The 24489-nt window shown below is 43.7% G+C and overlaps 2 protein-coding genes across 13 annotated transcripts in view; one reads left to right on the top strand and one right to left on the bottom strand.

The window, feature by feature from the left end:
• Positions 1-2095: 2095 nt before the first annotated feature.
• psma4 (proteasome 20S subunit alpha 4) lies at positions 2096-6117 on the bottom strand. 3 transcript variants are annotated; one of them, XM_086207887.1, is made up of 9 exons: positions 5904-6117; positions 5546-5570; positions 4331-4373; positions 3995-4157; positions 3786-3863; positions 3600-3688; positions 3230-3360; positions 2588-2711; positions 2096-2421 (listed from the first exon to the last, which is right to left on the bottom strand). In XM_086207887.1, the coding sequence occupies exons 2-9, from the start codon at positions 5546-5548 to the stop codon at positions 2267-2269; spliced, it is 786 nt and encodes a 261-aa protein (XP_086064013.1). In that variant the 5' UTR covers positions 5549-5570; positions 5904-6117; the 3' UTR covers positions 2096-2266. The 3 variants fall into 3 exon arrangements, with proteins under 3 accessions (XP_086064013.1, XP_086064014.1, XP_086064015.1); XM_086207888.1 differs by lacking the exon at positions 5904-6117 and adding an exon at positions 5803-5901 and having other exon boundaries at positions 5546-5629; XM_086207889.1 differs by lacking the exon at positions 5904-6117 and adding an exon at positions 5803-5899.
• Positions 6118-11706: 5589 nt separating this feature from the next.
• LOC147259277 (unconventional myosin-IXAa-like) overlaps positions 11707-24489 on the top strand; it is a 122513-nt gene continuing 109730 nt past the window's right edge. For 5 of the 10 annotated variants that reach the window (XM_086209565.1, XM_086209562.1, XM_086209563.1 and 2 more), the window contains exon 1: positions 11707-12112. The gene's annotated coding sequence lies outside the window, so the exon portion shown is untranslated. The remainder of the gene's footprint in view (positions 12113-24489) is intronic. The other 5 variants (XM_086209570.1, XM_086209566.1, XM_086209568.1 and 2 more) reach the window with 1 other exon arrangement.

The following is a 24489-nucleotide window of genomic DNA, read 5'->3' as shown; positions in this document are numbered from 1 at the left end:
TGTTTGAACACATAAAGTGTGTTTGATCTGGAACCAAAACTGGATTATGTGATATAATCTGACTTCAGAATCCTTTAAATATATATATACCTTTAAATATATATATATATATATATATATATATATTATTCTTTTGATCCTACCCATTAGTTTAAATGAAATCAGATTCATTTCCTGATCATTCAGAATTTCCCAGTCAGTCTGGTTATTTAGAGGCTTGTTTAGTAATTGGCTTCTTTTGTTAATGACACGATACTGAATGATGCAGTTTCTCAGAATGAGATTAATCCTCTCTCTCTCTCTCTCTCTCTCTCTCTCTCTCTCTCGCTCCCTCCTGCAGGAGGGAAGAACAAAGGTTTAAAAGCAGGCTGCAGCATTAGAGAGGCTGATTTAGCTCAGCTGAGAGCGTCCTGGCCTGACAGCTCAAAATAGATCTTTAGCTCCACTGACTGGGGACGTTGCAGCGTTTGGTGAGCTGTTTGGAGATTAGCTCCTGAGTCAGCTCGAAACAAAAAAGCACCCATACTCTTCTGTCTGTTTGAAAACCTGCAAATCTACCTCCTCTATTTACAGTATCCGCCTTATTTTGGTTGCCATCGTGTCTCGGTTCTAAAAATTACCACTTTTGTTTTAAAAGAAGTTTTTTAATCAATTATTCTTTATTCTTGACACTGTGGACAGCAGGAGGTTCCATTTAGTTGCCCTCTAGGAGCTTTGGATCGTATCTTTAAACAACATGGTGGTATTAATAATATTTGGTGGTTTGCCCAGAGGTGTAAAAGTTGAGATGTCCAGTTTCTCTATCCAAACATTGAGCCTCATTCTTTAAGTGTTCTTACAAAATTGAGGACTTTTTAACCCTGAATTGTTCTTACAGACAGGAAGCAAAGACCCTCTCCTAACCATGACAGTCTTTGCAAGCCTCGGTGAATGACATTTACAAGAGGTGCACAATAAATGTCAGAGGGAAGGAGTTGCAACTGGCCACCAGGCTTCGCTTCCTGCCTGTAAGACTGAATTTAGGGGTTAAAGAAATCCTACACAAAAGGACACATAGGCGCTATTGAACGAGGCCCATTGTGGGAGATGGACTAAAGTTCCTTTAATTGCTGTTCTACACGGAGCTTTAAACACTTAATTTGAAGACCAAGTGAACTAAGACTGGAAACACTGAGTCTCTCTCTCTCTATATATATATACATACACACACACACACACACACACACACACACACATGAATACATTTATCATTAATCTCTGATTTCATAACACTTTAAAGTATCTATTACACAATTCATGCAGGATACACAAAGACCATCTGCTCCTCCTTGAACAGACGGAGCAAACGCATCAAACTCTAATCCCAAAGTGATTTAAACTAGAAATCACTGTCAGTCATACAAGCATCAACTTGGACCTTTCAAGTAGACTGATAAAAACTATAAATATACCTCGCATCAAAGGATCTCCGCGTACAAATTGTAGATGATGTACCTTCAGACTTTACACGGATCAAATCTAATATTATGTGTGTGTTAGTTTAAAACAGTGTTTCATACCAAGACTTAGAGATAAACTGCCCAGATGAGTCCAAGTTTACATTTTAATTGAACCAAAACAATTATCTATTCGGTATTCTGGACATGAGCTGCTATGTCCGGCAAACCACGACCACCAGGGGGAGATTTAAGGGAATCCAGAGCTGAAGAGGAGCGATGGTGGCTCAGACTGGGGCACAGGCAGGTTACCATGGTAATAATGATCAATCATGAGGTAGCCACACCCTAAAGCATAACCTTTACCATGCAATTTACTCTGAATGGGGTCTTAATTTTCTAAATCTGAGCTGTGTATAAAATACCAACCCGACCAAGCAGACCATAATCTCTTGAGATTATGCATGACTCAAGTGAAAAGCCGAGTCGTCTTCTCCACAGCCTGTCCCAGTCAGTATCACGCCACTGTTACGCCTCGTCATCTGTACTGAAGGTAGTCAGGGGGCTGACCTGACATCAGTACAAAGCACAAGAGCTTGAGCCGTTTACATGTCCCACCTCTGATGTGGAGCGTGAGTGCGTGAATGTGAGACAACAGAATAAGACACATCACGTTACCCTTTAGATTTATTTTAAGAAATTTGTACATACACACCAACACACTCACATTTATTCTCTTCTCTCTCTCACACACACACACACACACACACACACACACACACACACACACACACACACACACACACACACACACACACCACCAGTCAGCACTACTTGTCCTTCTCTTTCTGCTCCTTCTCTTTCTTGTCTTTCTCAGCTTTGGCCTCTTCAGCTTCATGCTTCTTGATCAGTTCCTCTACTTCCTTCAGCTTCAGCACCTTGATGCAGGTCTTCCCGTTCTCACGGGTCAAGGTGGCGATCTCCACTGAAGCAAACACAAACACAGAGGCACCAGGCGCCGCTCAAAAAAGCTGATTTTTTTTCAGAGAAGGATGTATTATTAAAGACACAGAGTGCACAGGCAAAGCCACCGGTATGTTTGCCTTTTTGAAGATGTGAATATCAGTTTAAACCTGTACATGTAAAGGCACCTTTCTCTGCAGACAGCTTGCTGACATCCATGGTTTTGTTGAGTACTTTGATGGCGAGGGCGAGGGCTGAGGACAGCGCCATCCCTCCCTCCTTGTAATCCTGCTTCAGCATGGACACCGCCGCCTTGACGGCAGAGAGAGGGAGAGAGACGGAGAAAACTCACATCACTCACACAGCCGCATCGATGCCTCACGTTTCCACCTGAGAAGGTTAGAACGGCCCAACATCAGGTTCAGGTGTGAGTTTCCTCACACTAAACGTGCCTCCACTCATGTTACACCACTGGCTGGTGAGTGTTCAGACAATGCTGGGTGAGATTAACAAAGCCTCCGTGAATCAGGACTCACACAATAAGCCGGATCCCAAGAGTCCGCACTCGGGGGGCAGATCACCGCCATCTATAATAAACTGCAGCACACTTCCACAAGCTTACTGGGCTATAAAGTGAATGATCTGAACAAGGATTTAACACATCGATGCCAATGCTTTTTCAACAAATTCATAAAATTCTACATTAGCTACCCCCCACCCCACCCCCCAGAGGCATTATCTGGAATAGCAGCTTAATTACTGAAGAACTGAAAATTCAGTGGATGCCTCAACTCCTCATCGGAGTTTTGCAGAGGTCCTGTGAGACTTACAGCACTGTTGTTTCCGATGCACGTGGCCTTCCAGCCGCCGTAGTTTCCACTGGGATCACTCTGGTACAGCTGGAAGCCATAGTGTTTATCCCAGCCCATGTAGAGCAGCGACACGCCAAAGGGACGCTTTCCTGCATGCACAAGACGCACAACAATCACGGACAGACACTGAATCCCGTCTGGTGCTTACAGCTGTAATTAGAGGCCAAAACCTGGTGTATTAGGGAGGTGGAGGAGCTTTGTCAGCACCTCTCAGGAGGCCCCACGAGGCAACAAGGAGTTCAACCATTCCCGTCTGTGTTTCAGAGTGAAGCAAACAACCTCCACGTCTGCATGATATTAACTGATAGCACAATGCTGCTCGATCTACCTCCAAACTGGGTGTAGGCCTGTTTGATATCACACAAGGCCGTGACCAGCTGCTCGCAGGGGATTGGCTCCTGATACTGCAGCAGGTACCTGGAATAACAGCACAAAACACCATGTCCATGGTCAGGTTTCTTCCCAGCAGGTGTTGAGAAGGCTGATCCTGCCTGGCTTCAGTGCTGGAGCTCACCTCTGGGCTATAAGCCTCAGCTCATTGGTCAGAACGTTGGCATCTGAGGTGATTCCTGCGACACTGCACGCCATGTCTCTGCAAGATAGCAGGTGCTCATTCAGTTATTCATTTACTGTGTATTTGTTTGTTTTGGTGGTGGTGTTTTGTTTTGCTGTTGTTTTTTTTAATCAGACACGACAGTAATCCACCTCCAGTTAGTAACTCACTCGTTGAGCTTGTAGATTTTCTCAGAGAAAAACACTTCATCCAGCAGCTTGTGAATGTTCCTCCTTTCAGCGGCCAGCAGAACTCCATCGTTGGCTAAAATCCCCAGACAGGTGCCGGCGTGGCCGATGGCCTCCATGGCGTATTCAACCTGATACAGACGGCCTGCACGTGACACACGGTGATGTCAGAACGGAGAGTCCGACACATCAACAACAATGCACAAAATCTATGAGCTCCTTGTTTACAGAAGGCCAAATCGTATTCTCTGCAATAAATTAGCGCAAAAAGCAGAAAAATACAAGTTCCTTAATAAAGAACACTTCAATAACTCTTACCCTCTGGTGAGAAGATGGTTGTCCGAGAATCATATCGACGGGACTAGAAAGAAACAGGAAGCCTATCAAGGAGTGATCAAACTTCAAAATACAGTCACAGAGCTGAACACTTATGTGCTGACTCAGGATTCTGTGAAATCTTGGTGTCATAAGTTAGTGCCGATATAAAAAGTGGATGCAGTGCTACTTTCATTTATTAGTTCCTGGTTTTCCAGCAAGTTACTCAGGTGCTGCAGTGACGGGCTGTGCAAACCACTTTATCATCTCAAGACTTCATTTTCTGCTGCTTCATTTGTTGCTCTCTAAGATTTAAAAAAGGTATTTTCAATCCAGGAAGAACACTGGTGCTCCTCCTGCATTAATGCCGCCAACAGCATGCATCTGCCACCCAGTGTACAAACACGGTATTACTACACAATAGACAGGAAGGCAGAGGACTTGGCTCCCTTGCCAAAACATCTCTTTGGTGACTAAACCATGGGATGTCTTTGTGTCACTGTACATCAGGAGGTGACAGGTAATAAGTTAGAGGTAAAATCTCTGTTTTTTTTGGCATCGTGATTCATCCCTGATCAATATGAAGGCTAGGATGAGGACCCAGCAGGACACCTCTAGGAGTGTCTGGAGCGGTGGGGGGGGGTTCCATCAAAACACAAAGTGAGGGAGAAGAAGCATTTGTTAACATGGTGAGTGAAAGAAGAAGCCTGATAATGTTCATCCCTCCATTAGAGGTCAGGGTCTAGGTAGGAGCTGAGGAGCAACGGAGGCTCTGACGGCTCCTGGTGGACCATCGGAGATCACGTGTGTCATTCCCCCTGAAGACACCATCCGTCTCTACAAGAAGGTATTCAGAGGAATGATGCATTTACTGTAGGCAGCATGGAGTTTGTATCTTTTAAGCTTTCAGTAATGGCTGAATTATAATTTGCCATCATTCACAACAACACCAGAGTGGTAGTCGAGGGTATACAAGCTTGAAATAGAGGGGAGGGTTTAAGGTGTACAAGGGTTATTTTCCGATGCTATGTTAAATGCCATTTTGCAAGTCTCGGTTGAAGCAAATTTTTACTTTTACTTTCTGTTCTCAAACTCATTTAGGAGGAAAGATTCTACTTCGATTCGAGTACATTTATGAGATAAGAATCGAACCTAACGTTAACGCACGAAAACGCCTCACCCATCCACCGATCACTAGAATCAATAATTATTACTTACCATGATTGAAAATGTCCGTCAAAACCTGGACAACATAAAAATATACTTTAATGATCACATATGAATGATTTACTGGACCTGATACTGAAAAATATAAAAGGACAGGTTTTAATAACTATCGTGTCCAGCTGGTTATCAGACGCGAGTTAATATTATCATTAGCTTAGCTTCATGATGTTCACCGATATCGTCTGAAAACAGGCTAAGCTAGCAGCGAATGAATGTAAATACACATCCAGTGACGTTGCTCAACTGACCCAGATTCCAATTTCTTATTTAAAACGTTAACTGAACGTACAAAAGAAGAGAATTTTAAGAGGGAAGTAATTTGGTGTTCATTTGTAAGAGTGTAACTCACCACTTAAAGATTTTTTTTTTGCCGCGGCCCAGATGTTCTACGATAGAAGATGTTTCACTCCACTTCCGGTTTGATAACTGTCCAGCATGTAAAAGTTGCTTCGTCTGGCGGAACACTTCCTGTCTCTTTTCTTATTTTGTTTTGATTATTTATTGAAATTAGAGAAATAATAAAATACGGGATAAGCCCATGAGCGAGGATAACTCTCTTCTAAATGGTCTCTATAATGTTCCTTTTGATGACGTCACTGCAGCTTCTTCTTCTTCTGTTTACAAGCGTATTTCAGAGGTGTACGTCATCTACTGTACTAGATAGAATGTGTAACATAGATGCGTTATTTACCACGGTTCCGACGTATTTTCTTACTATATAGAAATATGTGAGGCATTTAACAGCTTGATACACACTAAACAATCACTGACCTCAAGGACTACGTTTTTTTTTTAAGATAATAAAATATCAAATGCAGAATTTAGGGGAATGTTTGATAGAACACAACTTTTTTCTTCAATCTGATGTACTTCATTCTCTATTTTCTGATATTGTACAAGATTATATAAGGTTTATTTAAGCTACTGAACTGAGTTTGGTACAGACTTTAGATAAATTTAGCAGGCTGCGTGTAGTGAATTAATTGAACACTAGGGGGCCACATTGTCTCGATCGTGACAGGCTTGACTGAAAGGTGGCTCAGCCATTCCTCCATTCATGCGATTGAAATGGTAATGACAAGCACAAACGTGTGAGGCCTCAGCAGTGAAAGGTTACCGTGAATAGAAAATCCGTCCGAATATTTGAGTTTATGCAGTTCTAACATCTGAAAACGTGTGAAATTGTAATTGAAATCACATTTAAAAGTGATGTCACAATACTTAGAAAGTAATTTGTTTTGAATTCATAAAAACAAAGACAGGGGGGGGGGGTTACTGGACTTCAGTGTCGGCGTTACAACGGAGAAGCAGATAGGAAAGAAACAGAAGAAGCCTGATAAGTCTTTTTGTGTGTGTGTTAATAATTCGAAACTCGTGATAATGAACAAAAGGTTCAATTTCAACATTCTCGGGTGCTGAACATCTACAGTTCCATGACGATGAGCAAATGTTGAAGATAATGTGATGTGAAGGAAACTCCAGAGCAGAGACTTCTTTGTTGAAGGGGAAAAAAAACACCTTTGAGCAACTCTAAGCTATCGGATCCTTTGGAGAAATCACGTGATGATCAAATTCAGGTTGTGATTAATTTGTTTGCCAAACAGTAGCAGATCAAGGTTTTCCTATCCGTAATACGAGCCAAAGCACGGCAGCTTACCTCGAGATTAGCAAAAGTAATCACATCCTCACATTGTTCTCTGGGGATTGGTGCAGGGAAGCTGAGCGGCAGCAGCAGCAACACCCCGGTAATCAGGCAACAATACCTCACTCTTTATCCAGATAAGAGTTGTGGACAGCAGTTTGATTTTTGTGTTAATTTTTTTTTGGGGGGGGGGGCGGTTTGTGAAGCTGCTCGAAGGACAAATCTAAAGAAAAGTTCTTAAGGCGCCTCTCAGAAGCCTCGGATTTCTCTCTTAGCTTTTATTTATTTGAGCAGTACTATTCAACGACTACAGGAGTTTTCGGCCAAAACCCAAAGTGCTCCCATACGCAGACTTTGATTTGAGTGACGGGTGTGAAGTGAACCTCCTCTGGCCTCTAATTGTTTGTTAGCACTACAGGGGCTTGTGCTGTAATCAGTATTTAGCTGCCAGGGCTGAAGGTCTGCTCCGAAAGGGTTTCTTTATTTTATTACCTCCAATAAAACCCAGCGGAGCAGCAGAGGATGCCTGGCACCCAGGTGAAATATATGAAGGCTGGGTGGAGGGCTACCCATCACCCCGGGTAGTAGGAGGAGGGTGCGCCAAACATTTACACACTCTCGCGGTGATATTTTACAACCACATCGGAGTAAAAGAGTGGGAGAAACTGTATAAGAGAGTGGATGTAGCCACCTGGTGCATGGTGTTTGGCATGTTGGCTGTACTTGCACAAGCCAGGGCAGCTTGGGAGGACTGAGGGGCGGAGACCGAGGTCACAGTGGTGGCAACCTAAAAAAATCACAATGAAACCCTTCGTAATCATTTTACACAAAATGGGACTAGGATTTAAAACCGTATTCAGGAATGCACTGAAATGTGATCGAGAGCAGAACTTTATTTGGAAAAATGTTTCCTGAAGCAATAAATGCATTCCAGTTACGTTTTGAAGCCATTGTTGTCGCCCTCTGCTGGCCATTAGACAGAAAGCAGGTGTAAGAGCTCATGTATACTAAGGTCATCTATCAGAAAACACATGAAATGACCACAACCTCCTAATACCACATTGTGCAGTGGTTGTGTCACGTAAGATGTTGAAAAGAAATGTCACCGCAGAAACAAAGGAGGTTACTGCTGTTAAAACAGGAAAGTCCACGTCTACGGGATTTGTTGGCGCCCACTTCCGACCCAAAGTGGGAGCCAACAAATCCTGGACTTTACACTGGCAGATGGGTGTTCAGGTACTGCAATTAATGTCTCACAAAAACTCTGAAGTCCTTTTGCTTTCAGTTCAGGATCTAATCTCTCACAGGGTTTGTGACATCATCAGTTTTATAGGTAAACATGATTCATTTCACCTTTTGCAGACGGTGTTATTTCCCACATTATGAAAACGTCAAACAATAAAAACTGCATGCGGTAAAATTAGCCTTCATTCAGTTCTTCACCTCGGGGTCGTGAGTCACAGCGTCCGCCTGATGTCACCTCATCAGAGATGTTTGGGAAAACATGACAAAGCCAAATTATCAGTGAATTTTGAAATGGTGGGACATCCAGAGCTGGGAACTCAGACAGGTATCAGACAGATGATGTCATCTCAGGTGAACATTCAGTTCTGGGATTTTTTTTTTTCCCATCTGTTTGTTGTTCAGAAGCAGTAGTTTTAGGGTTGCGTGATTTTTAGAAATCTGAGGTCACGAATTCTTGTTCCCCTGACATGGAGACCCACAAAAAGTCCCAAAGTGTCTCAAAGTTCAGCTGCTTCCCCTAAGTTGTAACTTCATTAACTAAATGTGACTTCAAATAGTAATTTTCTAACTTTCTGGGGGCTGGAGCCTATCCCAGCAACCTTCAGGTGAGAGGCGGGGTTCACCCTGGACAGGTCACCAGTCCATCGCAGGGCCAACATGTATAGACAGACAACCATTGGCTCTCCCAGCCACACCTACGGTCAATTTAGAGTATCAATCAGCCTCGTCCCCTCTTGATGTCTTTGGACTGTGGGAGGAAGCTGGAGTACCAGAGAGAACCCACACAGGAGCAGGGAGAACATGCAGACTCCACACAGAAAGATCCTGTGCTGGAGCTGGGACTCGAACCCGGAACCTTCTTGCTGTGAGGCGACAGTGCTGACCACTGCACCACCGTGCTGCTGAATCAGGAAACCCAATGTAGTTGAACATATAAAGATTTAAAAAAAAAAAGAGCATAGTGAAGGTGGTTACTTCTGGACAGTCTTGCTGGTTATTTCACCCTGTTTCCGGTCTAAAAGCTAAGCTATGCTAACCAGCTGCAAACAGTGCTCATGCTAATTGTCCAGGTAAGATAACTTCTACATCTGGAGGGTTGATGAGTGTATATTTCCAAAGATGTGGACAGTGGACACTTTTTATTTTCTGTTTAAATTTGCCAGTATCTTTATTCCAGATTGGAGAACCATACCGCCATTTCTTGCACACGTGACCTCTTCTTTTAAGAAAAAAAAACAAAACAACCTCCAAATCTCACTCTCCATACGGGGACGCCCCTTCTGTAGCTCCTGTCTCTGTTTTTGAGAGTTTCTCCTTCATCCTTTCTCAGTTTTCTGGCCTCCTGGCTATGCTCCCCTGTATTTCAAACTTTCCAGTCTTTTGTCTCCATCAGCCCACCCTCTGGCCTCAGCTACTGTCTCTGTTATTTTATGTGAAGCTCCTGTCATTTTGTACACTGACGCTGGCCTGAATGTGCACGCTGAGGGCCCCTCGACGCGGAGTTAGATTCCAACTTTCAGGGCCGAAGGGAGGATTTCCTTTTCAAAATGTCTGACTGGTAAATATGTCACCGGGCTGGAAACTGATCCCGTGAAAAACAGGTGGGATGTTTTCAGGCCCGCCAGAGGAGATCTGTTTCTTCCCTCACACACTTGAAGGTAAAGAGCGTTAAACCCCCTGCCAGCAGGGGTATTGTCTGTCACAGGTCTGCAGAGAGTGAAGCAACCCTGCAGCACTTTTTCTGATATCTGCCGCAAAATCTCCTCTAATTAGATTCACTGAGATGTCTGTTATTTCTATTTAAGTTACACTTCACCAGGAGTTGAATTTCCATCCAGCACCCCCACGGTGATAACAAAATATGAAACATTGACCTTTCAACTGACAAATCCATTCTGACAAGGAGGTGTGTCACGTGAGAGGAGCACTCGCTCATGGGGACTTTTTTTTTTTTTTTTTTTTTTTAACGGTCAACACACGACTCTGAAGAAGAAAAATGGTACTCTTGTGTGTGATTAATTCAGAGTGAATATGACACAAAGGGAACCAGCTTGGACCTGATATCTGCCATGCATTTCTTCTTAGAGGCGGACGTCACACTGAGCGTGTGTCTAGCTGACAGTCACGGGGAGTTTTAACTGAAAATATTAAGTTCTCATTACACAATTTACCCGTCAAAGTCGGAAAGTTGGACGGCTGCACACACACACACACACACACACACACACACACACACACACACACACACACACAAAATCCAATTTAGGTGTATTTCAGACACAGAAAATGCAGTTAAGCACTATGACTGACATTAATGTAACTGCTAGGAAAATGGTAAAGTGGCAGGGTGTTGTCATTTCCACTGTTTTAATTCTTTAGCCATAGTATTTTTACAGCAAGATTCAGTTTTGCTCACTATTATTTTAATAGTCACCACCGGGGCTGCAGTTTATTTATGATTTTGAACTGTGCAGACTTGCATTGAGAGGTGTTCCTTATATTCTGTCCACAGTAATTCACTGTAAAAGAGATGCAGTAAATATCTGTAAGCCAGCGCAGTTCAACAGCACCATAAATTACCAGAGCGACCGTGAACGTTATTCAGCAGCTCTCTTGAACAGATTAAATAAAAGCTATCTTTTTAATGCCTGGGAAGGGAGCACTTCTTGCAGCAAAGTATTTTTTTAATAGTAAAGTAGGTGGCGTCCACAGAGCCCTGGAGGGGCCGCAGAGAGAACGAGAAAACTTTTGTACTTTTTTGAGAGATTTTTTGGAGAAATTCTTAGCAACGATGCATCGCATGTTTCACATATTTAAGTATTTTATATTTCTGAACAAGTGATACCTTTTGGCCTCAAAATAATTACCATGTGGGAATAAATTATGTCTCGAGGCCTCAAATTATGCAAAAATAAAATAAGACCAAAAAAAAAAAAAAACCCTCCACGGCTGCACTTCTGTCTTTAAGTTCCTCATTGCTGCAAAATTAATAGTTGTGATTTTATGTTCTGGTTCATCCACACGTTTGTGTGTGTGTGTGGGTGTGGGGGGGGGGGGGGTCTTCTTCAGAGGCCACACCCCGCTCTCCGCTCTCGTGTCAGTCATGTCATGTGCTGAGTGTCGTTGCTGCCTGTAATTTAAACAGCATCTTAATTCCATCGGCAAATTTTCAATGAAAACCAAACTGAACCGTCACCCCCTCACGTGAAAACAATTTCACCACCAGGAGCGTCCCCCAAATCCCACCCACCCGTCACACATATATCCCAGGCAGGCAGGCAGGCAGGCAGCTCCCACCCTACAGGCTGCGTGGACGCGCACTGCGAGAGTACGCACGGCTCGGCTTGCAGCGATTGTAAACGAGAAGAAAAGGGAGCAGAGAGCAGAGAGGAGCCGAGGGAGGAGGTCGACGTGACGGGGGGACTGAAACCAGACGCTACCGGGACTGAGACGAAGACAGGAGAAACAACAACTTGGATGGTTTATTGGAAGATTTAGAGGTTTGAGCGGGCGGAGCAGCAGCGGGATACGTGGTGCGGACGGTTACGCACATTCCCTGCGGTAAAAGCGGCGGAGTTTCTGGACCGGAGGCGCACGTCTTGCCTGCTCTTCCTCGTCAGAAAACATAGCGGGGATTTACGGAGCAGCAGACCGGAGGCACACAGGAGGAGGTGAGGGCTTTTTTTTTCTTTTTCTTTCTTTTTTTTTTTTTTCCTGTTTATCACTTACACACGCTGTCGATTCACAGCTCGCTGTCAGTAAAACGGACGGGAGTGAAAATGTCAAACCTCCGTCTTGCGAGCTGCTGCTGCCTGTCTCACTGCCAAGTCATCACCCACCAGCTGCAGCCTGGCGTCCCCCAACCAGAATCAGATCCTACAAGTATGATCATGATAAATGAACCGACATGGTCCAGCACCCCCCCCCCCCCATCAGCAGCAGCAGCAGCAGCAGCAGCAGCAGCAGCAGCAGCAGTCCTATATGCACCCAGGGCTCCAGGATCCCAGCTTACCCTTCCTCTCCCCTCCTCACCCCTCTGTCGCTGCCGCCGCCTGGCATAAATGTCACACTGTTTTCTTGCATAATGCGTAAATGTTCATTCCCAGATGTAGCCTTGTGCACCCTGGATGCCACATCTGGGCTGAGGTGTGATGTGTTTGTGACAGCAGCAGCAACAAACGTGACGCATCGGTATAAACGGAGCGGGGACGGGTCCATTGTCGCAGGGCTCTGGGCGAATCTCACTTATCCTTAGGTTTCGGTGTCATTTAGTCTCTGCTGTCGGGTTATGACGAGCTGCCTGGTGATATTTTTCCATCATGATGTGCGAGGCGTGACATCACCGATGGTGGTGAGGTTCCTACAGGATGTTCAGCCGCTCGTGATGCTGTGGAAGAGGGTCCACCCGAGCTCCTGCTGATCACAACTGACAAATCAGACACGATAGGCAATCAATTAAGTTTCCTTCCGGCGGAGATGGAGAGGTGGACCAGGCAGGTTTAACTTTACTGGTGCAAGATGTGCATCCAAGTGAATACATGAAAATATTTATAAATGAAAAACAGCAAATTAAACAGAGAATTACGGACAAAAACCAGTGCATGTGTCATCACCTGTTTTAGTGCAGAGCTGCAGCAATGTGTTGATGAATTGATCGAAAGAAAATTAAATGCCAACTGTTTTCTTACAGTCTTTATTCATGCAAAAACAACAACAGCAAAGTCAGGCAGGAGCTGGTTTCCTGACTCGAGTAAACAGAGAAGAGACTTGTGAGATTTGGACCACTGGATTGAAAAAAGAAGCAATTTCAACACATCGCTTTGGGTGGTAGGAAATAGTTGAGCGTTTTCTCAAAATTTTATTCGACAGACTGATGAATCAATAATGAAATGATTGTTTGTTGCATCCCCGTGTTGACGCTGAAGCAATTAATTCATCAGTTTATGGCTAGAAAATGAGCAAAGTCACTGATGGATTCGAAGGAACATGTCCAAACTCTCAGGGCTCCATCATATCACTCTTTTCTCCATCCCTTTAAATATGAACCTGAATATGTTCACTTGGCCGTTTCCTCCACGTTATCACATTTAAAGGATCAAACGATTAATTGAGAGAGCAGTTAAGAGATGATGATGTCAGTTGTGAGGTCTGTTCACCACAAAGATGAGCCAGTTTAGTTAAACCGTCTTTAGTCAAGTCGTTATTTGAGGAATGACTAGAAATGACAGCAGTGGCACACAGCAGGGATTCAGGCCTGAGTGGCCAACTCCACTCTGCACAATTTAATTCTTTTAATGTGATTTTGACACAATCAGTTTAGTGTCACAACAAACAAAGTGACTTTGTCCAGCAGTCGGCTTTCTGCGGTTGCAGAAATGAGGTGGTTTCAAAGCAGTTGACGTGTTAAAACAAGCCTGTGCGTCCTCGGCCAGACGGTCCAGTGTCCCTCAGGTCTCCGTTCTGCAGCCCAGCTGAGGGGAGGAGGACCCGCCCTCCTCCTCCTCCAGCTCTGAAGTGCCTCTGTTGGGCAACATCTCTGAGGAGCCGCGGTTGCATGTGACTGCGGCTTCTGCCGGCCTCTGGCAATCTTCACAAAATACCACAGTGATGTCACTCTCAGATGACGTCCTTACAGGTAGATTATTGTGGAACGCCAGAGAGCATCAGACCAGTGTTTCTCCCCTCCTGGAGGTGATCTGCTCAGTCTGATCCCCCTGCTGCTGTTTCACTTGGAGAATTCCCTTATTGCGCTGTCAACTTTGCTGACATTAACATTTCATTCGGGTTATTATGTAAGTGGCAAAGCCTTTGAGAGCAGAACTGAAAACATTGCTTTGACAGCTCCAGCTGCCCAGCAAAGACATTCGTGAAAGCGCTGGAGAAGCCCGAAAGCAGCTCCGCTTCAAATATGTGACGGATGAAGACATCATGGCAAAGACTTTCTCTACGCAGTCACTTTCCATTTAAACATCCCATCGCATATTAACGGTGCTGGAACGGGAATAACATTTGGTTTTAATAATTCATGGAGAATGAGGCTTTAATCCCTTTTCAGAGCTGCTTGAAGACACGTTCTCCTCCGTTGTTGATGCTCTTATAACGTCGCTACATGTCTTTTTTAACCAGCACTTTCTAATAGTCTTATGTCACCGGTTCATTTAGAATTCAGGAGCACAGTTATTCCACCATCTCATAGCCAGAGAGGAGAAACTGCACTTTATGATGCAGATGAATGGAGCCTCCTATGAGATTCAAAGGTAGACGGGATCTCATCATGAATTGATGCTTAATATTTTCCCATTGTAAATGGAATGCGCAATCTATTAGAAAGCAGCACGGAGGGCAGTGACGGCGTGTCGCTGGTTGCTAATGTACATCTGTTGCTTCGGTCTGTTTTCAAACTCTGAATGGCATCACTGTAAATTCCTGGTTTAACCTGAGCTTTAGGTTTAATCAGTGCCAATCAAAAGTGGAGCTGGTAAATACCTGCGTCCACGGCAGGGTCATTGGAATCCTTTTCCATTGCAGACTAAAGCCAGATGTTACTTTTTTTTTTTTTTTTTTGCAAATGGAAACAAATCTTAAGACAAATGAGCGATCGAACAAGTTTAGTCAAAGGACGTGCTCAGGACTTTTTCATCTGTGTCTCAGCTGATCATTCCTGACAACACCAGACTCATCTGAAGCTTTTTATCAGGTTTATTTTCAGTTAGACGTACAAGTAAACAGAGTGAGAGTGGTGCAGTTTTTTCACAAATGCAGCTTTGTTTACCCTGGTTTCCCTTTTTTGAACGATGAATCCAGTCTTGCGCCACCTGCTGGTACGGAACTATTTCCTATCATGCAAGTGCAGAATGTGCATGCTCGTCAACGCTCAGCTGAAAGCATCTCGCTGTGTTCAAGTGCAGTATGCCCAGACACAGGTGGCGTGGGATGGTTGACCCTCACTGGTGTTAGCTCTGTGACGCTGGTTCGCTGGTTCTTTGCCCTCAGGCTGTGTTTGTACCTGCAGTTTTGTTTACTGTGGACCAAAATAGGACCGACACTTAAATCCTAGGATTTTGGGTTATTTTCAAATGTAAGTTGTTCAGTGCTGTTGGATGACTCTTTCTCTCTTGGTGCGCTTTGTTTGGGCAGATCTGAACGCAGCAGTTTTCCTCTGTTGCAGGCCAAAACCACAGAGACTCTTTAGATCTGGAGCTGTTTGTTTGCGGTGGGAATGCGATCTGATATAACTCAACCACAAGTGCGAGCTTGGCTCCTGTAGCCAGGTGCGAGAGGGGATGGGTGAGCTCATCAGTAGTTAGCAGCTAGTTGGAGAAGTCAGACGTCTCTTGAATCTCACTCTTTTTTGTCTGATTGATCTGTTTGTACAGTGAGCAGTTTTATGGATGGATTTAAAAGTATCTAGCCTGTGAATTTCATGCTAAAATAAGATTTACTGTAACAAATCCTGTGGTTTGTCTGCTTTGCTTGAATCCCACCACATTTTCCTTTGACCCTCCTTTCCAGGCGGTGCCGCTCTGTTTGTGTAGTCTGCATCCAAGCATGATGTCCACTTATATTAATTATGTTAGTGATACAAAAAACTGTATTTTGTATCTTGAGCTCATGAAGATGTTTTTTTTTCCACCACTGTGTGACCTTGTGTGTGAGTCCTGAATGTAGAAATAGACACCAACATTTATGTAGCTTAAAGCAAAACTGCTCAAAGTTCACATTACCACACATGTCAACTGAACAGGGAGGGCTACAGTTGGTTTGCTTTTAGCTCAAATTAAGTTTTTAGGGATTATTGAGTGTGTGGCTGGTTAAAGAAGACGTGGATTATATTGGAACAACGCTCTTGAGTTGAGTTTGTAAATGAATATTTTTGGCGAGTTTTGCTGTTGTTTGTAGTCGGTGGCCACCTTTCGCTTCAAGCTGAATGTTACGTGTTGCTGTCTCTTCCTGCATTCTGGAGTCACAAAGAAGTAAATCAGCAGTGGAAAAAAAAAAAACAACCCGTGAAAAACTCTCTGTGGGTGAAGTATTACTCTAAGTCTAAAAGGTTTGGACATGACTTACACCTGAAGATGATTTATTTTTCTCTCAAATCAAGATCAAAGCTCTTGCTCTGTTTCTTTTATGGAAAAAACAACAACTAGCCAGTATGATCTCACAGCTGACCTTTCCTCAGCCACCCAATCACTTTTCTCAGGGATTTATCATAATCTACAAGCTCTGATGATGATGATGTAGATCATGAAGGTAAGCCCATCAGCAGATTTAGGGAGGAGCTGATCTGTTGGCTGGTGACTGTAAACTGATGAAAATCATTTCAATCCAGCAGCCCACTGACCTGCATTCTCAGTTTGAGCAGTGTGTTTGTAGTTTGCAGTCAAATCAAGCTCGAACCTGCTGCAGTCTTCGTGTAAGACAATACCAGGATGAGGTCAATGTTTCACATACCATGTCAGCGCTGCTGTATGAATCTCTAACCAGGTGTATTTATAGATCTTTAGGTGGGGGTGGCTTGTGTGGGGGCATCTTAAATAGCGTCAGATGAGAGGAGACAGCGGTGCAGTAGTCAGGTTTCCTTTGTTGCCTTTCTCTTGGTAACCCTGCATAGGGTTACGGTGGTCGACCTCTTCTGCTTTTTCAACACAAACAGTACATGACTTTATTGGTTCATCTTTCGGGAGTGATGGCGCATTAATGGGGCCATATTATGCCCGTTTACCAGTTTAATGTTGTTTTGGTGTATTTGCCAACGCAAGCCTGTATTTATGGTCAAAAGTAAAAAAAAACAAAAAAAAAACCCACAGATTGTTGATAGCCATTTGCATTATGAGTTGTTAACAACACTGTATGTGGTATTTTGTGTGTACAGACATTTTAGCAACATGTCTACGGATGGAAAATGAAATTTAGTGGATGCACAAGGCATTTAATGTGACACAAAAATGCTAAAAATGTTATATTAAAGCGTTGACATTTCTGATGCATGGCCATTTTGAATCTTCAGGTTCGTCAGGTGTCCCCGAGTTTTCTGTGTTCAACTGGAACGCACGGCTCAACTCAAATATTGGATGATCCGAGCCTCGTCTTTTGAGTTCATCACTGTGCTGGAAGCGGCTTAAAATGAGTTTGATCTGCTGTGAGCAACCCCGAGGAACAAAAACCTAACTGAATGAAGAACAGCCCCGCTGGCTTGTCAATCTTTCCTTTATGGAAGTTGGTCATTTCGTCCGCAGCTGGTCATATTTTCCGAGCTTGTCTGGGATTTGATTTGTCCTTTAGCTAACTCCTAATAAACACTCACAGCTGCATTGACAAAAAGGAAATTAACAGATCCTGCATAGTTTTTGAATATTGACATCCGCAGCTGGAGTGATCATGGACCTGTGACCGCTGACACACGTCTGCTGTTGAAGAAGCGCACTGACGGCCGATCTCTGTCACATTCATGTGACATGAAGCCTGAAAGAGAGTGGCTACTGTGTTGTTGCTCCAATAAGAAAACCTCACACTGTCCCCTTTGCTCCTTTTGAAAACCTCCGCTCACAGTCGAGGTTAATTGATCAACGCATTCTCCCCGTGTGGTTTTTCTTATTCTACAGGGATTCACTCTCAAAGCAAGTATGTCCAAGACAAAAACGACAGCCTGTAAGAAATCCTCCCTCTATCGCGTGCGGCTGTCTGACTGTATTAAAATCCCTTTCACTTTTTCCACAGGCTCCTTCAAAGGAGTTGCTACAGTACAATATGTGTCACTGGTGCAGATTGTTAGCGTGATAGCAGAAGTCCTTTTGATTTCAAAATGGCTCGAATCTTAGCAGGGCGCTGCGCTGTTTATTATTCTTTCAGCTGTTCAAAGCTGGGCCCTCTGTGAATTTCTGCATCCATTATCGCTTTTCACATCTCCTTGTAATATTCATTTAACCTCGTACTATGGCTGACGCTGCTTTCGGCATAAACAACATAGTTTAAAGCATTTTCTGGCTATGCAAATAAAAGTGTCTCTGTGTTGTTGGTGAAGGTTTTTTTTTTTTTTTTTTTTTTTGACTGAGAGTTTTGGAGCGTTTGTAGCAGACAGCAGCTGGTGAGGGCACGGACGGATCAGTCCCCCGGTGCTGCAGCCAGCAGCATCGCCATGCTCTCCTCTGTCTTGCTTGGCTGCTTGCAGATCAAAATATTTTGTCAGGGAACAGGGATGAAGAGAAGGAGTATGGACATTTAAACAAGAAACAACAGTCCGACCCTGCTGCTAGTAAATTCTGACCATGTCTTGAGCTTTTGTATCTGTGGGATGTCAAAAGAAACTTCTTGTTCATCACGTCTTGGTGTGTTTTTCAAGTCGTGTCTCTCCCTGGAGCGCCACCAAATTAGTTGGGTTTCTTTAGCTGTCCGTTCAAGATTTTCTGAACCTCGATTCTGGGATTCTTACCACTTTTGAGCTAAAACATTGCATCATATACTGAGGATGTTGCAGAATTCACAATGAAAGTCACATGCCCACACAGAGCTGTCGCTACACCTACGTAGCAAGCAGGGCTAGTGGTGATAAAAACGAAGGCCAAACTAAAAATAAATGACCCCTGTGCAGATGAAATATATGAGATAGGAAGAACTGAAACCCTATCGCTGCAAACGATTTGGAGGTTCAGAATAAATTAATTGTTGGTGAGAACGTCTGTAATGTTTCAAAGAAGGGTTCACAAACAGGCACTCAACTGTTTCCTGTCAGTGGGAAAGGAAATCCTGATAGAATTCTTCTCCTATAGTTCCTTATGTCGACTGAAGTATAGCTAATGTTAATTTGCATGAGTTGGTAGGGAGATAAAAGCAGCAGCTTGCTGAGAGTTTGTACAATAACCTGATATGATTTCTGTATATGCCTGCATATATAAGATCTGTATATACACAATACTGCCACACTAACTGATTTTGGACATGTGAGAGCAGCAGGAACCATAAACAGCTTCTTATCAATTGTTGTGTCTTGTTAGCAAACAGTCGCTCACGAGTACTGGTTCCTGTATTCTTCATTTTTTTGTTTGTTTGTTTTCAAATTGTGTACATAGGTACCAACAATGAGCTTGGCGAGTATTGTAATATTGACAGGAACTATGACAATACTATGATAAATCAAAGTATGGGAGTGGAATTTCCCTTTGTCTTCCTACCCCTTCTCTCCTCTGCCTCTCTTCTCGTCCACTGTAGTCTTCAGAGAGCACATCCACATGATCCACATGACCGTCCTCCCAAGCATTAAGCCTGTAGTCGTCTGCCCTGCTGACGTGTCTTTGATCAGCTTCTTGAATCCCCGAAGGCCTCGCGGTCACCATGCTACAGCCGAGCCACTGCTTCGAGGTCAGGAACAAAGCGAAGGGAATTCCCCTGCAGTCATCAATACAATATCAAATTAATCGCTTTGTTTACCAATTCAGGAAGTTAATTACTCAATTTTAGAACATGAGTGGAGCAGCTGAGCTCAGCCAGAAGCCAAACCTGCAGTTGGACTTCGATCTGAGGAGGACTGGCAGGAGGGTGTGATGCGCAGATGTATGAGAAATCTCAAAATCCCTCATCTAAGAAGTGAAGGGAGGGGAACAGAGCTTGTTTCTGCCTCTTTTGCTTGAACTTTCAACTTAAAGCGCTTCAGTGAACTCAGATTGTGTGTATTACCTCTCGGTCTGCGGCCGGTGCTGACGTCTGCATTGTTTGTTTCACTGTGTTGCCAGCAGATTGATGGAGCTGTTGCTCGGATTGACAGATCTAGCGCAGCCAGCTACTCTGCCTTGAAGCCAGCCAGACTCTGCCTGTGAAAAAGGCCTTGGAGGGTAAATCGGTAGTAAGAAAAACTCTCGCCCCTCTGCAATTAGCACCGTGTCATTTTGGGGTTCAGAGGCAGCCGATAATGTCACATCTCACTTGTCTCTGTGGTTCAGTTCATAAACGTTTTTGACAGGATGCCTGCGGACTCAGGAGCCTGCGTTATTCAGTGCTCATGTCACTTCCCAAAGAGCTGAACTACTGTGTTTAATAAGTGCTTGTCTCATACTTGTGCCGTCTGGACGAGGTTGAACCGGCCTGTGCTGTCAGTTAGTTTGCGAGTAGCGTCTGGTTTCAGTCACCGTGGGCTGGCTGCGGGTTGGGAGTCGAATCCAAATGACGCCCTGCTGAAGAGCGCTGGCAGCCGGCGCACACTGGAGAGGAATTTGAGTACATGCATAAGACCAGCGTGTGACCTACTGTCTGATGCTGCTTTGTTGCAGTATGCTGTTGGCGGTGTGTGTGACAGACCTAGAGAGGGAGAGACAGTAGTGGTCAGAGCTGGAACAAAGCAGTCTGCGACCAGAGGACGTGGGTGTGGCAGTTTGATGGCGTCTGCATGCTCCGTCTTACATCTTTACAACATCTGTGGCGCTCAGCTCATTTCAACTAAAACATACAATATTAAAAAATATTGTCAAATATTAATATTTGATTAGCTCTCTCCTCACTCACCAAAAGATGTCATATCGTTTTTTTTTCAGTTTTCTTCATTCAGATGCCAACATTCTACTCATAAATACCCTTTTATCTTTATCCGCACAGAAGCTTGAACATTATTTGATAGTTCTCTTATCAGTATGTCTTATTTTTTAAATATAGAAATTCTGTCTTTTTAAAAAAAAAATTAGGAATCGATTTATAAACACCAAAAAAATCTTGTATTATATTTCACCTGTTCTTTTCTTTTTAAATCCATTTTCCTCATCAGACAAAAAAAAACAGAGAAAACCATGTTTTTGAAAACAACATTTTCAAGCGGAGCACTGACTCATTAGCACAGTTTCATCGTAGCTAACATTATCAACCACCAGGCACACAGGGCTCGCCGCTAGCTTCGATCTCTGCATACGGACAGTCCTTTTATTGTTTCAGGTGACCTATTTTTGTCAAATGATTCCTAACAGCACCCTCCGTGAAACTATTGATTGCCAGGAAATCTCATAAAGGACGAGGTAGGGGTTCATGTGTTGTCTTCCACGACGTCTGGATTTCTTTTTACACGTCTTTACATTTCTCCTCTTGCCCTAAAAGCTTAGTCATCCTGCCAAGGTTGTCCGAAAGTGTCTCTGTCCTGAAGTCTGTCCTACTTTGAGAATTCAACTCCAAACTGGGACGCCACAATACGAATATAGCAGGTAGGAGCTCGTGGGTCAGCGGCTCTGAGTCACATGTCAGGGTCGGGTGATGCAGTTCTGACTTTGCAGATGTTTTCTCCTCTTCTTGTCTTCCTCTCACATTAATAACTCCGGTCTTGTAAAGAAGATGATAGAAAACAAAAATCTGATTCGAATAAATGCATCCCCGTCAGTCATTAGTATTTGTTATTCTAGTTCTGGAACCTCAGTAGCGTAATTTCTTCCATTATCTTTTTATTTCATCACCGTCCGTGTAATTCTGGCTCTTTCTTCATGATTCCATCATCATGCTACTAGAACAAGGAGGAGTTCATGTCTTCTGTTCCACGCTGTATGTCACTGTAAGGGCGCCTGTTGTTCCTTCCTCATCATGCACCACTGCAGTCGCTCATTCGTTCATTCATGGCCTTTTATTGGCTTCACGCCTGCTGACAGGCAGCATTTGCTAGGAGCCCGACTCATTCGCTCAAATAAACAATCAACAGTAAGGGTCGGTGGCGATGAGCTTCTCAACGGTGTTGGCTGTGTTTATCAGCAGTGCGGTCTGGTGAGGTGGGTTCTTCGTGTCATTTTGCTCAAGTTAGAGCCTTTTAAAGTAAAAATTGATGGGCACAGACATTTTGGTGTTAGCTGTTGTCTTTGTTTTTTGTGTGTTTTTTTTCTCTACAATTATTTTATTCTCATAAATTTGTGGCATCCTATTGGGTTTGTAGAGATTAAATACAAAGATTAAGGTATTATAATACTGAAAACCATCAATATTAGTCATATTTGACTTTGTTGTCTGTTTTATCAGATTTTTTTTTCTCCATTCTGCACTCCTGTGTGACTCTAGAATGCAGACGGAGACAGCCGTGTATATTTAGCTTGAAGCTACTGGTGAGTGATGGCCAGCAGCAGCTACAGCAACAAAACAACAGCAAAACTGCCCAAAAACATCCAGTACAAGCATCAAGCACATCTGCTGGGATGGATCAAATCATTTTTTTCTCCAGTTGAATGCTAAGTAATCCAAAAAAGTTTGATTTAAACCAAGAAGACCAAATTATAACACCTCTGGTAACAGATACACATGCTAGCTCTTCAGATTCGCAAAGAGGAAATACAGGAATGAAAATTGCCAGATGCATGTGTGGATGGGGTGAGTAGGAAGGGGGGCAATAAACAGGTGTGGCATTGTTGAGTTTAAGCATCACATCAATGGCACTGGCCTGTTTGATATTGGCCAGTACATAGATGCAAAACATCCCACCCCTCGTAAACAAAAGTTTAACAGCGGACTATGATCAGGGCTCGTAATCATGAATAGGGTTTGTAATATTTTGGGGGAAATGCTCAGGACGGTCGTGTCCCTCAGGGAGTCTCAGTCCTCTTCCCGGTGGATCCGATCCATGCCGTTAATGAAAAGCTCTCTGTTCCCTCGGAGGCTGCAAAAGCAGGGAATGATAAAGGAGATCTGAGCAGCGGCTCTACAGTCTCATTGGGAACAAAGATGAAAGCTGCTCATGGAAAATAGAGCTTCACATGTTGCTCTCTCATTGGCCGGTGACAACGAAGGAGGGAGGCTGATTGGCTGGTTGTTTCCGACTAGACACGATGTGGTTGGCTGTTGTCATGGCGTCTCACTGGAGGGACTGTGTGTGTCTGTGTACTAGGCACTGAAGTTGTATCGATGACAGTGAGGCGTGTGTGTGTGTGTGTGTGTGTGTGTGTGTGTGTGTGTTTGTGTTTAAAAAGCTGAGGTCAAGGTGAGCGCAGTGGAGTTTAATTTATTCGGAGGTGTGAAAGTTGGTCCGCTTAGGCTACATGAGTGTGAATGAAAGGTCTTTGTGTCATGACACACTCTATAAAAACACACTCTACAAACACACACACACACACACACACATTCATGTCTCTTATGAGTGACCGTGTTATAAGTATTTAAAATATTTTGTTAAATAAACCTTTCTAAAATATCAGAATGACCTTAAAAGGTAACGCTGTCACAAATTGCGCCACATTGCAACATTTGTATTTATTTCACTTCACACAGAGTGTAGAAGAGCCCCGTGTTCATTATAAGGGAGCTGACAGGCTCCCACCTCCTCAGTCCATCTCCGACTGGCTGTCAGTTGATTAGGTGGTCGAGACAGAGGAGGGAGGCCAAGCAGCTGCCTCTGGGGTGAAAACAATCAGCGAGTCACACACTGGCCTCTAAGTGGATTTGGTGGCTGGAAGAGGGAGAGAGGGAGGAAGGGGGAGGGGACACGGCGTCTGTGCTACATGTCTAGTTTGCCTCATAGACTGGATGTGCCTTTTGTTTTCAAGATGTGTTTGTGTGTGTGTGTGTGTTGCGTGTTCTGCGTGGTGATTTAGTGTTGCCAGCCAGTTGGACACGTGCCCGTGTTTGTTTAAGAAGATCATTTTAATGACGCACGTGTAGAAAATGTGTCGCTCCACTTACAATTTGATAAGACGTAGCCGAGAAATTAGTTGGGACAAAACACAAATGGACAAAGATGGGATTTATTGATTTTGCTCAAATCATTAGTAAATTGATTTGTTTTGACATTGCATCAAATAATGCTGCGTGACGCTGTTGGTTTCACAAATATGAACAGACAGACTGTTATCACCCAACTCTGGTGCTTTATGGTGAGCTCAGAATTTAGCCGTGAATCTTCACGGCTTATTTAGGTACGTCTGTGCTCGAGTTTTCCTTTCTTTGGGAGCTTTTCACTCCACTATATTTCTATAAAAGTTTCTGTTACTTTTAAGCATGAAGCTTTGAAGTCAGCTGCTTACGTTTTTTTCTGTTTTAAATGCAAGTGGCCACCAGCTGTGTTCCACACAGGAGTAGAGCCCATCACCATACCTGTTCGTGTGTCCGT

The sequence above is a fragment of the Aulostomus chinensis genome, chromosome 7 (assembly GCF_037954235.1).
Source record: "Aulostomus chinensis isolate RoL2024-O1b breed Wild chromosome 7, RoL_Achi_v1.0, whole genome shotgun sequence".
In the NCBI taxonomy this organism is placed as follows: Eukaryota; Metazoa; Chordata; class Actinopteri; order Syngnathiformes; family Aulostomidae; genus Aulostomus; species Aulostomus chinensis.
This window is presented reverse-complemented; position numbering and strand designations above follow the sequence as displayed.